Source organism: Perna viridis, chromosome 3, assembly GCF_037379345.1.
Source record: "Perna viridis isolate PV_CMFRI_1.1 ecotype Kerala chromosome 3, ASM3737934v1, whole genome shotgun sequence".
Lineage (NCBI taxonomy): Eukaryota > Metazoa > Mollusca > Bivalvia > Mytilida > Mytilidae > Perna > Perna viridis.
In genome coordinates, this window is record NC_142447.1 from 16997832 (window position 1) to 17014963 (window position 17132).

A 17132-nucleotide genomic window follows, 5' to 3' on the forward strand; every position below is an offset into this window, starting at 1 on the left:
CTCTGTAAGTAATTATTTGCCATACATTATACCAATGTGTCCTACTTAACTACCACTGAGCACCTGTATGATCTATTGGGCACTGTATTTTAAGTTAGAAAAGCTATCAATTATGATGACACAATTCACATTAAAAAATAGTATGGCACCGCAAGAATCCTGGTGTCGGAGGGATAAAATTTCTTTCTGTACCTCAACGTTTGCAAGCACTCAAAGACAGAGACGTATTTAAATTTCTTTGATAGCCAAATTGGAAGAATAATATACAGATTAAAATTATTCCTTTTTTCAATTTCCCCGACATCTCAAATCTTCGTTGTCATTGGTTTAGTTTAAAAGTTCATTTATTTAGGTTACAGACATTAGTATGGAATTTATTGATTCTTAAACTGTACTAACTATGGTATATCACTTTATCAAAAAGTGATGGGTTAACGATATACACTAGGTTTACTATTCTAATAGGAAGATAATTTCGATTTTATCAATTAATTTGTTATCTTTATTGAAACTAACAAGCAGGTATAGCTAGGCTTATAAAATCTGTCGGACCGTTTCTTGATGATATTACACGTAAGTTGTTTCGGTTCCCACTTCCATGGAAAAAAGGACGAATATAGTGAAACACAACTAATGCAACAATTTATAACCTAAATCCAAAATATTACTTTCAGAAATCAACAAAAAGTCATTTTGCAATGTAAACACACCTTTAAGTTAGCTCTGAAATGCAACGACCATAAAAGTAGTAAATTAAAAATCAAAATAAAGGTTATAAAAGAACCCAAAAAACCATCATAACCGTTATTTCCGGACTGGACACACGCACGCAATCAGTGGTGAGGTTGACCTAGTTTATTAAGGCCTACCCACCCCAAAGTGGAGACAAAACTAAACTGAAACTACAAACAAACACATCAAGACATTCACTCAATAACAATCCCAATTCTCTCCTTTAAATACCTCAATAAAAGGCGGATCTGCTCCCGTTGTTGGGTTGAAGTTGATTCAAATGAAAGTAAACACTGATCCGTTGACAATGTGCGTCCCATCTCCTAGCAGTCGACGCGACTTCCCGTCTTTCAACTGTTTGAGACACTGCATTTTATAAATTAGACGTACTTGAATAATCAGCAAATAAAACATTTGATAAATTTATTTAACATGCATTCAGTCTTCAATTAATCTTTCTTTTTTTATTTCAAATTCATGCATATATATTTTTTGAAATATGGAAAATTGACCTTCATTCTTCTGTACTTTTATAATAATAAAAACACAATTGAGGTTGTGTGGGATATTTAAACAAGGCACAATGCATCATACTACACTAATATAATCTTAGATGAACTGTTTTGAAAGACGAAAAAGTTAGAATACCCTAATCATATATAGAAAGTAACAAAAGCGAATGAGCAACTCGGACTCCAGTAAAAAGAACTATATTTCTACCCATGTTTTTGGAATAGGACTGGATATTGAAATTCAACATAGCTGCACTATACTGTTCAGGGTAGCAATGATCTGTATCATCTATTAAAACACCTACAGGAGAAAATTGCAAGAACGCTTATGTAAATTACAATTACTTTTGAAAAGGAAATTTATTTACTTCATGATAATATAAGTATTTCAATATATATTATACAAAACATATTTACTGACCCATTTTTAGAATCCCCAGGAATAAATAGCAACAGGCTAGTATAACAGTGTAGATTTATATACTTTATTTTATATGCTTAGTACACGTACTTTCAATCATTTGTTAATTTTGGCAATAGCTTGGACTTTGAAATCTTAGTCACACGGTACTGTTAATGCATTTTGATATTGTATTTGTGACCATTGCCATTAAGTAGCACTCCAGGTAAGAATAGAATTTTACATATAGGTTTTCAGATACTCGTAACCCTTGTTATAAGAAGATAATAAGTAATTATAGAATGTACTGTAGAATTCAAAATTAAGGGCGACAACTCTAAATATGAAGCAATTTAATGAAATAAATATGTTGCCTTGTTTTGGGTGTATCACAAATTACAAAATTTGCATAATATCTGTTTTGTATGAAAATTGAATTATGGACTTTTTTTGCAAATCAGAGATTTTGATATAGCCAAATAGCTGATAATTGCCCCCTTTTTGTTAGTTTGACAATATAAAACCCGGGTAACTCTTCGACTACAAAAACAGAATAAAAAAATCATATTTAATTTTATATATTTATCCTTTTGAAGTGGATTTGACTTAATATACAGTTGTAATTTAAATAATTTGTATAAATAACTATAAAATATCAAATGTGGTTCAGTTTGGTGACGGTTAATTATCTTAAACATTTGCCAGAAGATGTACTATTGTAGTGTAATTTCATGTGCACAATTTAAGAAAATCTAATTATGGGAAAATTTTGTGGCTACCCAAGGTATGCTACCTTAAATATAAAATACCAAACTAATTTGAGTCATATAATGAAATGATGCAAAGAAAATACAATAATGTTTTATTGTTTCCGAAATATATTTATACTTCCGAACACAGTTACCTCCCTTGTCAAAATGGAGGTCGTAATAAGCTGATAGGAGCGCATCGTAAAGAACTTCGTAAGTTCAAATACGTACGATACTACTAAGATATATAATCAGTCCTCTACTATTTGAGGTATTTAATGTTTTCAAAATCTAGAACCTAAGCTATTGTTATCATTTTCTTCGCAAGGAGGTAAATTTTCGAATCTCCTGTGACAGCTTGTTTGGTTCATTGTATTTTAATAGAAAATGAACAAAGATTCGCATATCAGTCTATTATTATTATTATTATTATTATTATTATTATTATTCTGCGGCATTTGGTTTTTTTCCTGAGCAGATGTGGAGCGCCATTTAATTGAATATGTATTCCTCTGTACATTTATCTAGCAACGAATAAAATAAAAATAATTCTTTCTAAATCCATGGTTACAATTTATCAACCATTAAGAGATATAACATAACATGATTTGTACATTTCCTAAACTAAATTGTTTAGTAATTCATACTATATTCATGTAGAAGTGTTAATTCGGCAAACACATAGAAATCTTATTTTGAGAAAGAAACTCCATAAAACAACGGAAAATTCAACTTATATCCTAGAAATTCGATATAAAGTGTCTTAAAGTATTCACAATTTAAAAATTAAAAAAAACGACTTAAAACATTATACATCGTTGTTTTCCAAAAAAGATGGTACACCTAGATACAAATATATAGTTCTTGGTAGAGATTCTTCATACTTTGGAAGAAATAATTCCAAATCATCTTCCAAATATACAGAGGAAGATGTTTACAAAATGCTGGAATTTTTAATCGACAACATATTTGTCCAGAGTGGTGGACGTGTTTTTCAAAAAACGGTCGACATTCCAATGGGAACAAACTGTGCTTCTTTACTTTCTGACCTATTCCTTCACTCTGATGAGGCTGACTTTATAGCTGATCTGATCAAAAAGAAAGAATATCGTTTGGCTAGATCCTTCAATCTCAGTTTCCACTATATAGATGACGTATTATCTTTAAACGATCCTAATTTCGGGGATTTGATACATCGCATCTACCCAAAAGAACTTGAGATAAAGGATACTACAGACACTGTGAAGTCAGCCTCATCTCTTGACCTACACTTAGAAATCGATGGTAAGGGAAAACTATTGACCAAAGTTTACGACAAACGTGATGACTTTTGATTCAGAATTGTCAACTTTCCTTTCATCTGTGGCAACATCCCTTCGGCACCTGCGTATGGAGTATTCATATCACAACTCATACGTTATGACTTTTTGTATCGCGCTAGAACTCTAACATATAGGCTTCTGGAACAGGATTATGTTGCTACAAGATTGAAGTCATCACTACAGAAGTTTTGTGGTCGTCATCATGAACTCGTGGATCGTTATGGTGTATCCATCTGCACCATCAAAACTGATTTTGTCAAGGGGTCATAGTTTTCCTTTCCCCGTTTGTCTACCCCGGACTTGACTTTTTATGAGCAATTCGGCAGGTGTTTCTAGAAAAGCAGAGGACGCTTACCCTACCGGTGCACCTGGTCCATGCTCCCAGTTTTTAGTGGAGTCCGTTTACTCATTTACTTTTGTTACTTTGTATGTATGATTTAAGTTACTTCATGTTCTTTGTTGTGTATGTCTGTTTTCCATGTCTGGTCTTTGTCCCTGGATTACATTCTTTTGATTACCGCTATAACCTTGGTGTCCTTGATTACTCTTTAATACACATCAAGTCGATATTTCATCTACTTTCTTCGAAATATGCCACTAAAACTCTCAGTTTTTCTCCAATTTTAACAGCACGAGAGTAACGAGTGATGATTAAAGCTTGTGTTTTTGGAGAGACCTACTATTCACTAAAATATTAAAAACCTTTCTTTATTAATAACCGACCAATAGGACACGATTGTGCTAGTTATTAATAGGATAGGGGTTTACGTGCCATATTTTAAAACTAGATTCTCTTGAATAATGTTAACTAAGTTTCGCACAAAATAGTCGATATAAACATAGTCTTGATCAATATTTACTTAATTATTGATCTATATAAATAATCACTTTCATATCATCGTTTTATGAAATAAAAACCGCAACAAACTAAAGCGACCACCATGTAAGCAAATCGCGTTTTTATCAATGTAAGCGACACCTGTGAGTAAATTTGATTTATCGCCCTTGAAAATTTGACCACTGTGAGTAGGCGCGTCTTAGGTACGCATCATTCCTTCTGTGGAACGTGAGTATAAATTATTATTTTACAAAGCGCTCCCACGACAGAAATGTAACTATAGTAAAATACTTAGCCCTTAAGATTGGATACGACTAATTTCGAGCCATGAAATTTAGTTGAATCAAGTTTGCTTTTCTTTATGAGCTTTTTGTTTTCAATAAGTTGTGTATGTTTTACTTCCTTATTATTGTATATATAGAAATGAGCATATTGAATTATTGGAATTTACATATTCAATTTGTATTAATTATTTGCATTTACATTTTAAAATTGTACGTAAATGTTTGCTAGAATCTGTATCATATCTCAAATAATAGCGAAGGATCTTTTTAAATACAAATCGATAAAGTTAATTTGCTATGCTGGGCTTGAAAAGTGCCAAGTTGTATGTAAACTACGATAACGTCAAAGATTTATATGTTCGAAAATCGAATCAGGTTTCAGGCAGTCAATTTTTTTTCAGTATATGAAATAAATGTCCGATTAGCATCTCCTGTGATACAAAACTGTTGCATCAATTTATTGTTCAGTTTTCAGAAATTAAAGAAAAACCGAACTTTTATTTGCAATCAATCTTTGTATCTAGACCAGAGCTGGAATGCCAGTTTGAACTCACGGTCAACTAGAATATAAAAATGAAAATATTTATTGCATCAAGTACAATCAAAATTGTATTTACATTTACGAACATTAAATTGATTTTCTTTTTTTAAGTTTCAAGTTCAACAAGCCACAGTATACTGAAAAATGAATGTTTCTCCAACACGGAGTGAAGAAATAAACTATTCAACTTCAAATGACAACACTGACAGTGAAGAAGAATGCACAATACTGGAAAACCAGAAGAAGGAGAAAAGGAAAGAAAAAAGAATTCTGCAAAGAGGTAACAGATACTACAAAGGGCGTGAGATTAAAAGTAGATTAAACAAACCGTATCCAAGAGCATTGTCTGGAACATACGTCACTGATGGAAGGGTATACTGTTTTGAACATTCCGAAGCAGTTAACTATTGGTGTGAATTTTGTAGGACATACCGTTGTGGAAAATGTGCTAACGTGATGTATTTTGAAACGTGTTCAAACCATCACCTAACACCTCTAGAGATGCATGTGAATAAAACAAAGGTATGTTTTTATTTTACTATACTAATATATATATATATATAGCCAATAAAGAAGAATACCTATCATAATTGAATAAATGACCGATGCAAGGTAACACATGTTGTTTTGCGCCGCCTGTCTGAATTTTCAACATACTGTCAAAGATCTATTAACACCCCTTGAGATTCATGTTATACAAATATGTAAATATTATAGTACTTTATTAATTTATCATGATACGAAATAATATACTGTTAACCAACCAATTTTCGCGGGCGATTTATTTTCGAAAATTTCTTAAGCAAGAGATCAGCGCTAAAATCAAAAGCCGCGAATTAACTCCTTTTAATGGAATACTTGATTAAGAGAGAGAATATATAGCAACATTGAATGGCTGAGCATAGCATAATAACTTGGAAATTCTTTTCATGCTTAGGCATTGCAACAAGAATATGTACAGAAATCAAGCACTTCATGTTTGCGTTCCGTCGACCTTTTCTTGAAGTACATCTGTCGTGACCAGGAACAAGTTGAGGTAATGACAAATCCAGGAAATGCACTCAGCATTTGATTGAAATCATCCTAGCAATTGAGGAAGTAGACCTAAGGTAAGAGACACAACTCTTACAAATCATTAAAATGTTTGTGTTTAGGCTCTTTATATCAATCTCATGTAAGCATCAAAGTAACTTAGACTGATTTTGTTCTGCTTCAAATGAAAGCTTTAGTGAAATTGAATATGATACAAACATATCACTGATTTCAAAAGTTAAGTCCTTTACCCTAGGTCTACCTCCTTAAGTAGATAAGACAATATGGTGTTAAGCATGACTTGTGCATAGTTAAACAGATGTGTCATTAGTATGGTCACCTTTTTACAATTTACTTTTTTCCTGAACCGAAGTATAAATCAAGAAAATTCAATTGTTTGCGATGTTTAATTCTGATAGGCTCGGCATATCGCTCTGTATACAAGATATTTTTTACACTGATGAACTTGAAAAAATGCATTATAGAATTTGCATCATATTACAATAAAAAAGTCAAATTTAAGAAGAGGTCTTATACGAGAAACCTGCCGTATATACATATCATCAAATGTTCCATTTTACAAATATCCCATGTATAGTTGCAGACACTGGCCCAGAAAGAACGAATAAGACAGGAGTTTATATCTTTGCACCAGTTACTAATAGATGAAGAGCAGCGTATATTAAAACTTCTTCATGAGGTAAGAAAAATGGTTTAAATCATTGCTGCGTATAGTTATAGAATACTAGAAATATTTCGACGTTTTGTTATTATTGTTACCATTGGTATTGCAAAATTACGACTGAATTGAATTTGCAGAAGTTTAAATCCTTTCATCTACATCATAAACAACAAATAGGTTAGTTTATTGATTAATTTACATCATCAATATGTAGTTATTCAATAACGATATGTAGAAATTATTGTGTTGTTTTCGTTTTTTGCAAAACTGTGACTAAATCCAACTCGCAAGCATTTAAACTTGCACTATGGAAATGTTATGATTATGAATTTCGGGATTTCTTAAATCTAAGTAACTAAAAAAAAGCATTGTCAACTGAAAAGACGAAATTACAATAAATGATACATGAATAATTTTGTGAATGTGTAATAAATTGCTGATTTTTTTTAACTACACAATAAATATCATAAAGTAGTATGAAACATCGTTAAATAGGTATCTAAATTTATGATAACTTTGCTGAACTTTCTATATATTTGTTGAGACACTGTCATATAATCATATTTGCTTAGAGCAAACCCATCAAAATATAGAAAGGAAAATGTTAATTTATGGATTGTGCACAACCAAGGTACATTGCATGGCGTACCTAACTTCATTTTACGGACGTTTTACGAACGTAAATACTCATTGGTCAATTTTATTTAATTTAATTTCTCCGTGTTGGAGAAACATTCATTTTATTCAGAGTCTTACAAACCACACAACAAACAATAAAGCAATAGAAGAACGATGTGGACAACTTATAGAAGATGAGGCATCATTGATGTGTAACACTCTTCAGAGCCTACTAGTTGATGATCTTAATTGCTGTATTGTAGAAGTATGTTGTTTTGTCTCTACCCAAGTTTTTTTTATAGTTTTTTTTTAAGACTTTAGCATTGCGTCTAGTTTGAAAATTAAACAAGACCACTCGTGTTCGTAAGAAAAACATCTAGGGACATGAGAAAAATTAGTGAATAAAACGTTTAATTATTTATGTAATGCACACAATCCGCTTACATAAATCAATAATAATAATGATAACTTTGTTTCAGGATGTGACGAATCTTATACACGAGGAGTAAGTATTTAACGATGATATCATGTTTTTTACAGTCATAGTTATGTTTTTGTATCGTTAGTTTGCTATAAACACGTTGTGTCTCATACAACTTATACAGCTTCATCAAAGAAATTTGGACTGCACCACATTTTTTTACTCACAAAGTGCCTTCTACAATAGGTATGTAAAAATTTTTCTAATCTTTGACCTCTCATTGCATAAAACCTTAAGAAAATAATACCGTTAAATCAGAGACTGTATTTGTCAGTACGTACAAAATTGTTTAAGTTATGTACCTACTTGCTTATTTTTTGTACTTTTATTGTTGGATTATACATCTGTTTGCTATAAAATCAGTCTTAAAAGAGTGAATTTAGCGAGTAGATGAGCACAATTCGTTCCAATTGGAATGCCGACCGTTTGTTGTTAACGCGTCAACCACTCTAAACATATTTTGTCGATAAACATTCGAGCATTTTGAAAAGTTCTTCTTCGGTGTATTTGAAAAGTGATTTGGAATCGTTTTTTTTTCGCAAAGTATAAGAAATCTCTGCCAAGTATTACATATATGTATCTAGGTGTACCGTTTATTCTGCAGTAACAACAATATAGAAGTTTTGAAAGGTTTGGTGGTACATTATGCAAATCCAGCTATGAAGAGTTCTTTGTATGGATTTTTGTCGAGTTGTTGAAACCAATACATAAACAGTAGACCACAACCATTGTCCATAGTAAAGAAACCAAATGAGGATAGTACGGATTTTTGGTTTTCCACTATCACTTTTTTCTTTATCCAGTTGTTAGTGCTGATTTACCTTTAATACTTCGTATGTATTATTTTGTTATTTAAAGTTCTTTGTTGTTTGTGTCTGATCCATAATTATATTCCTTTCTTTTGTTTTCCGCTGGAATCTTGGTTATCTTGCTTTAATACTTTTTGAAGAGGAGTGTGGTTGCAGGATAAGTCTTATTGCTGGTATTATTTCCTACGTCTACTTCGATGTCTACTACTACAACAACATATTTTTCATTGTACAGTAGACAATGGTTTGCATACTTCGGGGTCTTTGAAATGTGATCAGGTAGGTTCAGAAACTGGAGTTTCAAGATTTTTGTTATAAGTGAGGGGTATAGAATAAAGTTTAGGTCGAATGTGATGAAGTCCTAAAGGTTTTTGTATGAAAGGAAGAAAACCATCTGTGCATCTTATGTTATGTATGGTTGCGATGGCCATGACTACACTTCCGTCCTAGACTTTTGTGATAGAGAAGCAATAATGTGCAACTGATTAAGATAGTTTAAGATGTTTTATTCGTCTTATTTTTTTTGTAGTTGGTCAAGGCTTAATCGGAAGGTAAGGGAATTAAAAGGAATGATCCAGAGTAGCCCAGCTATAGTTAATGACAGGATTACAGTACGGAGCATGAAAACATTCATCAAAAGACAATTTCTCGGGGGTATTTACACTAAAGTGATCCTTTAAGTATATTTGTATTATTAATCAGATAAATATATCAAGCATTTTAACTTAAAGTATTCTATTGTCTTATTGGTTTTTTGTTAAACATAAGACAAAACTATAGTCTAATTTGGAATATTACAGATCTTGAATGGCATAAGGGCCCCATCTACAACATTTTCCATGCCCTTTGTCTATGAAAAAAATCCCATACTCCTCTGATAAAATCCTCATATAAAATTGTTGTTGAATTTGGCACTTCAATATTATCACATTATGTACTTAAATTTACAACAAAAAGAAAAATAAATGAAATAGAACATTAGAAATAATAAAAGTCTTACACGAATGAATATTCATAAACCATATACCGGAGGCCTATATTGAAGTCATCACTACAGAAGTTTTATGGTCGTCATCATGAACTCGTGGATTGCTACGGTGTATCCGTCTGCGCCATAAAAACTGATTTGTTCTATATATCATAGTTTTCCTTACCTCTTTCGTCCACCTCGGACTTGACTTGTTTATAAGCAACTTGGCGGGTGTTTCTAGAAAAGCAGAGGACGCTTAACCTACCGGTACACCTTGTCCATGCTACCATTTTTTGGTTGAGTTGCTCATTTGCTTTTGTTACTTGTATGTATGATTTTAGTTACTTTATGTTCTTTGTTGTGTATGTCTGTTTTCCATGTCTGGTCTTTGTCCCTGGATTACATTCTTTTGATTACCGCTATAACCTTGGTTCCCTTGATTACTCTTTCCTATTCCCTGTGCCTCGTTGACCATAAAAAAGAAAGAATACCCAATTGAATGACTGTAAGCTCTTACTTCAACAATTTGATAATAATGATTGTCTGAAGTGTTTTGTCATGAAAAATGACAAATTAAACACAAAAGAAACATATATATTTGGACCAGACACATCAAATTCTGTTTGGCGTGTTTTTTGTGAATATTTTTGTTGAAGTAAACAAGGCATGCTTATCAGTTGTTTTTGGATTTTGAACTAGCTTACAGAAAAAGCGAGGTCTTTTCCGAGGTAGATACAGCTTGTTGTCTTTTGTCTTATATGCTTAAGTGTTTATATTCTGTATAGATCTCGAGAATTAAATCCGAATTTCAACAATTTTTTTATAGTTCATTTTAATGTTTTATATACCCACCACTGTCCAAGGTAAGGGGGCGGGGGGTTGAGCGCCAACAAACATGTTTAACCCCGCCATATACTTTATTTGCCTGTCCCAAGCCAGGAACCTGTAAACTAAACCAGTTGTCGTTGTCTTTTATGTTCATTGTCATTCGTTTTATATTCTTTTATATATAGTTTCATTTAATTTATTTTGGGGCCTTTAACAGCTTGATTTATGTTATGTTTTTTTTTGCCCATCATTGAAGACCGTGTAGTGACCTGTTCAATGTTATTGAATTTGCATTTTCTATAGATTAGGACGATTTCGTAGTTTATGAACAGTTCCACTTCATTTGTGTTCAGCTGTTTTATAGCTCGCTTCACGGTATAGGTTTTGCTTATCATTGAAGACCATATAGTGTCCTGTAGAAATTTAATTGCTCGTCACTTGGTTTTTGGAAGATGACTGTTCCAATGGCAATAATACGACATCTCCTATTTTATATACTGAGCAATATTATCATGTCGGAAGATTTGATACATCAAATATGATCTGCTCCAATATAAAAGAAAACTAGTGAAAAAACATACATAAAAAAGTATTTTAAGACAAATGTGTCAGTCTCTGTAAGAATCAGGCAGTGGGTAAAACATGTTAACAACCCACCACTTAGGCAGTTTTGTTGTAATACTTGTACTATCTGAATCTAGAAATACATAGATAGATATTGCCTATTATTAAAAATAAACACAACAATAAAATATTCATTGAAATGCACAGGAAATGAATATTTGAAGATCATTTTACTCTGTAAACCTATTTTTAGGTTACAAATGAATAATTTTCTAACATAACTAGTGATGTAGCGATTACAAAGTAGTAATTTCAAAAAGACATGCCTATTTTCTATTTTTCCTTTTTGGTTTTAAGACCTGTACTTAAAGAATGTAATTTAATTTTCTCGTTGTAACTATGTTAACTATAAACCATTTAGTCAATGCTTTCACAAATAACACTTACTGTTTTTTAAATTGACCAAATGATATATAATAATTATTTTGGGTAGTTTATCTTCACGAATCACCAACGTTTTTCAGGGATGGAAACTGACCAAAAGTCATTATTTGGCATAACTTAGTCAAAAATTAAAAAAAAATCTTATGATTTAATATCTATTCGATTCCATTCAAGATTAAGATTGTCCTTCGTCAAAGTCATATCTACTTTTTAATTATTTGAATCGCAAACTGCAGGCTATTTTATGTTAATTACGTCACCCTGATTGATTATGAAAAATGACCTGTCTTGTCCAAAAGAGAACCAACCAATAAAAAGACTTATAACAAAACAAATTGAATCATTATATGAATAACTCAATTTGTAGTATATGTGTACATCTTACTTACCCAAACCCTTTTTTGAATACGTAACTCAAGATGCTGTATCATTGTGTACGTCCTTATTTTTACAAAAAAGCAATGTAAAATATTTATGTATCTATTGAATTTGAACAATACATGTAATTTTTTTAATGTTTTTAGTTCGTCAACCGATGCAGATAGTTCCTATCTCAGTTACAATATTCCTAGAAAATACTTTGATTCATTCACCAATTAAAGTGTCAGATCTGTTTTCATACGGTGATTATGAACAAAATGACATCACTGGTTTGCTTTTTGACATAAAGATATATTCCGACCGACACTTTCTGCAGAGGCTTACACTTAGATTTCATGACCACGTATGCAATTCTCCTGAGACACCATATCTCTGTAGCTTGCGACGTTATCGAATTTATGCAAAAATTATTGCCACTCCTGAAAAAGCTGACAATCTAACACAGCGAGGGAGAAATGTCCTCATTGTAACAGGTATGTTGAGAAAGAAATATTTTTGTGAAAACAATAATGGTCGATACGTTTTGGTAATGAGGTATATCTTTATCATGACAGAATATATTTTGATTGATTTCAATATGGCGTCCAATAAAAGTCAAACTATATATTAACCGACATTTACTCCAGAGCAATCAGAAGCAGAATCAGCCTTTTTTTAAATTATAGTAGAAATAACTTATGAAAGGTATGATGCTGTACTCATCTGCATACGTGATGGCTTTGAAATGATATTTTATGCCGTGCTAACGCATACTAAACAATAATCGAATAAAACGACCCAATCCATGTGTTAATGATGCCTTTATTAATTACAAGTATTTTATACATATACAACTTGAAGTATTATTATAAATAACTACATGTATTTATAAAAGATTTGCATTTATTATATTTATATATGATAAAGCCCTTAATAGGCAGAAAATGTATTTTGTTTTGTTGTTAAGATTGAAATCATAAATCCCGGCATATGATAAATCACGAGTTCAATATTTCCTTTTAACCGTGCAACAAGTTATAAATGAAAATTTATTGTGTGTTCTAGCCAATACAACAAGCAGGAGATATATTACCACAATTTATCAATGTCCACTACATCAATGGCATAAGACAGAAATACAAGACAAGATGTGAAGACATGTCTCAATTATACTTCACGAATTCTACACATTAGTAAGACAAGTTTATTATAACTTTTGTATGTAAACTAAACAACACAAATGCGGAGAGAGAGAGAGAGAGAGAGAGAGAGAGAGAGAGAGAGAGAGAGAGAGAGAGAGTAATCCAGAGTAATTAGCCGAAAGCGAAAGAATGTAATCCAGAGATAAAGACATGGATAACAGTCACACCCAACAAAACGGAGGCAAGTTTGCTCGCTGTGTTGTTCGCTGAGTTAGATTATTAGTATATGGATTTACTTTCCTAAAATTATAATTTCAGTTTCCATAAATGGGTGGATTTCAATATGTGGATGTTTTCTTCTCTTGGATTTTGCAAAGGTATTCACTCTATTAATTTGTCAGAAAACGCAATATCCGTCTAATTGTAAACGTAAAACTCTGCGTAGCACTTAATAGCAACAAAGTTCTGCAAAACATATATCTCATAAAAAAAGTGTATATATAATGATCACGTGATTGGGATTCAAAATACAGGTAATTAAAATGTGAACATACTATTTAACAATAATTGTCAGTACAAAGAAAAATCAAGGCAACCAAGATTCGATAGGTTATCAAAAAAATACATTTTCAAGTATAAAAACTAGAAAGAGATAATTTACACACACATTATAGACAATTAAAAAACCAAAAATAACAAGTAAGAAATACAAAAGAAAAAGAAAAAACTAGGATCATGTGCACCGGCAGGTTATGTGTCCTCGATTTTTTTTATTGTTAATTAAATGTTTTATTAAAGCATGTCTAAACGTAACCGAAATGTTTGAACGCTTAAAGATTTAAAGTTTACTTGATACATGTAACAGCAGATGTTGCTTCATAATTACGAAATACAAACACTAGTCGTTGAATAAAAAAAAACATTGTCATGGTTTTTAATGAATTTTCTTTAGTGTACAATTGTCTACGTTACGCAGTATGCAGATTTCTTTTGTAATGGAATATCATCTTTTGACCCAATTCATTTCACTTAACCACAAAAAAAAACAAAAAAAAAAAACAACAAAAAAACAAAAAAACAAAAAAACAAAACATAACAAAAATAAACAAAACAAAACAAAATAAAAAAAATGAAAAAAGTATTTATCAATTACAATACATGTTATGTTTAATATCAAAAAGCAATCAAATGTTTGAGGTATAGAGAGTGTGTAAGTATTATTTTTGGCTTTTTGAACTGCTTGAAAATAATTGTAATAAAATTAAAATTCAGGATTTTTTGACGTTAGTCCAGATGAAATGCGGGCTTTGGCATATTGTGTTGACAGACAAAGTTATGTGAGTACGTTTTCTCCAGCTTTAACAAAAACATGACCATTACTATGCCTCTTAATTTTCGTATTGTTATAAGTTAGATAGAAACAACAATAATACTGTCAAAATAATCGATTTTAAACCTTATCATTGAAATTTCTATTTCTATTCTATTCTAGTTCTCATCCCTTGATTATTTGTTTTCGATTACAGTACGAATCATGATTCCCTTGATTTTATCATAACTCATGCGTTAAGGTTACAGACCACCAATTCAACCAATGAGCATTTGGAACGTACGCAAAAATAGTCCTACGCAGAAATTACCCCTGTTCCTCATAGTGCTGTGGAAAAAGTTCTCATCTTATTTAAAAAAATTAAACAGTTTCTGAAAGGAAAAACATCTTGTACATTTTATAGGTGCATTTTGCTTCTTGTGATGTGAAGCCTAATCTCCATAATGATTTTTAAATATACCCCTACCTTGTGAAAACACTGGGATTTCCCATGCTATTTATAGACCCTTCACTTCCGATGACCAGTACTGCACTGCAAGTCTGCTAACCCCACATGCCATTCTGAGGATTGTGAGCTGACATATGTTGAATCATGCTGATATATAGTCCTCTGCAGGTTAAAGTTAAGGTAAAGTCCAGAGAAGCCATTGAATATTGTGAAATTAGCATAGAAGCCTATGGAAAGTGGAATTAAGGGTTTTTAGCCTTAAGCCAGAGCTTGCCGTAACTACGCAGATTTTTGTATCGCGCTAGACTTCTTACAATTAGGCTTCTGGAAGTGGGTTATGTTGCTACAAGATTGAAGTCATCACTACAGAAGTTTTATGACCGTCATCATTAACTCGTGGATCGTCAGGGTGTATCAATCTGTCATAGTTTTCCTTTCCTGTTTCATCTAACCCGGACTAGACCTTTTATGAACAACTCTGGAAAAGCAGACGACGCTTACCATACCGGTGCATCTGATCCATGCTCCCAGTTTTTGGAGGAGTCCGAGTTGTGTTTTTGTTAGTTCTATTACTTTGTATGTATTATTTTAGTTACTTTATGTTCTTTGTTGTGTTTGATATCAATAATTGTAGCAATTATTCCTTTCAACAAACTTAGATAATTGCATTAGGATACATTGTAATATTTTTTATTCATATTAACTATTTGTTTTTTTTTCAGGACTTAATAGAAGCTCAGCTGAACCACGATTTCCAACTTTTGATAGAACATGCATCACAAAGACATGGCTTCATAGGGTTTGATGTTTAAGACCTCGTCAGAAAGACCAATTAAATATTTTGAATATATTATGTACATATCATTTGACTGTTTTAAAAAATAACACATATCTTGTTCAACGCACCTTGCTAAAATTATGCGATGATGGATGCATAATCATTGTTTGTAGTTTTCGGAAGGATCAAAGATGAAAGTACCAATATGTGTTAGAATCAAGCAATGGTTGGCAAATCATTGTTCTCAAGTAGGTCCTTTTTAGTTTATTTTCTTAGGAAATTTGGATGCAATAACAAAATCGGCGTTTTTTCCTCATGAGGCACACCTTATATACATGGTCGTCATCATGAACTCTTGGATCGTTATGGTGTATCCATCAGCACCATGAAAATTGATTTATTCAACGGGTCATAGTTTTCCTTTCCTCGTTTGTCTACCCCGGACTTGATTTTTATGAGCAACTTGGCGGGTGTTTCTAGAAAAGCAGAGGACGCTTACCCTACCGGTGCACCTGGTCCATGCTCTCAGTTTTTAGTGGAGTTGCTCATTTGCTTTTGTTACTTTTTATGTATGATTTTAGTTACTTTATGTTCTTTTTGTGTATGTCTGTTTTCCATGTCTGGTCTTTGTCCCTGGATGTTATTCCTTTGATTACCGCTATAAACTTAATTCCCTTGATTACTCTTTAAAGTGTTGTGGTACTGAGAATTATCGCTATTCTAGGGCATTTGGTTTTTGACCTGTGCAGATGTGGAGCCATTTATGTAGCAACAAATAAAATAAAAATATATTGGACAATTCTTTCTAAACTCATGGTTACAATTTTTCAACCATTATGAGATATAACATAAGATGATTTGTACATTTGTTCTAAATTGTTTAGTAATTAAAATTATATTCATGTAGAAGTGTTAATTAGGTCCCGTACCAGATCTTTACAAACGATACATAGACGATGTCTTTGAGGTGTTCTCCGATGAAGAACATGATTTGATGTATCGCATCAATTTTGTTTCTTCTTACCATCCAGCCATAAAATATACCTTCAAAATCACACAAGAGATCATTTCATTCTTTGAAATCAATTGTAGAATTCTAGATGGAGAAATTTCAACCTCAGATTTTTACAAAACCATCGATGCACATTGAAACTTAAATCATCAGTCCTGTCATCTTCAAACATACAAAAATGCCATTCCTAAGTCAAAATTTCTGCGACTTCGCCGTATTTGCATCGATGATCAAGTTTTCTTGGTTTTCTTCCAAG

General features: G+C 32.1%; 1 protein-coding gene across 8 annotated transcripts; it reads left to right on the top strand.

Moving 5' to 3' along the window:
- The first annotated feature begins 2547 nt into the window (after nt 1-2547).
- LOC148621223 (uncharacterized) lies at nt 2548-16768 on the top strand. 8 transcript variants are annotated; one of them, XR_015921123.1, is made up of 12 exons: nt 4686-4781; nt 5490-5900; nt 6316-6414; nt 7009-7110; nt 7841-7975; nt 8190-8215; nt 9530-9654; nt 12331-12660; nt 13232-13359; nt 13627-13685; nt 14581-14645; nt 15809-16768. XR_015921123.1 is itself a non-coding variant. In XM_088575374.1 (11 exons), the coding sequence occupies exons 2-11, from the start codon at nt 5523-5525 to the stop codon at nt 15813-15815; spliced, it is 1326 nt and encodes a 441-aa protein (XP_088431500.1). In that variant the 5' UTR covers nt 2548-2606; nt 5490-5522; the 3' UTR covers nt 15816-16768. The 8 variants fall into 8 exon arrangements, 7 of the variants coding, with proteins under 7 accessions (XP_088431500.1, XP_088431501.1, XP_088431499.1 ...); XM_088575374.1 differs by lacking the exons at nt 4686-4781; nt 13232-13359 and adding an exon at nt 2548-2606; XM_088575375.1 differs by lacking the exons at nt 4686-4781; nt 13232-13359 and adding an exon at nt 2646-2664.
- The last annotated feature ends 364 nt before the right edge of the window (nt 16769-17132 follow it).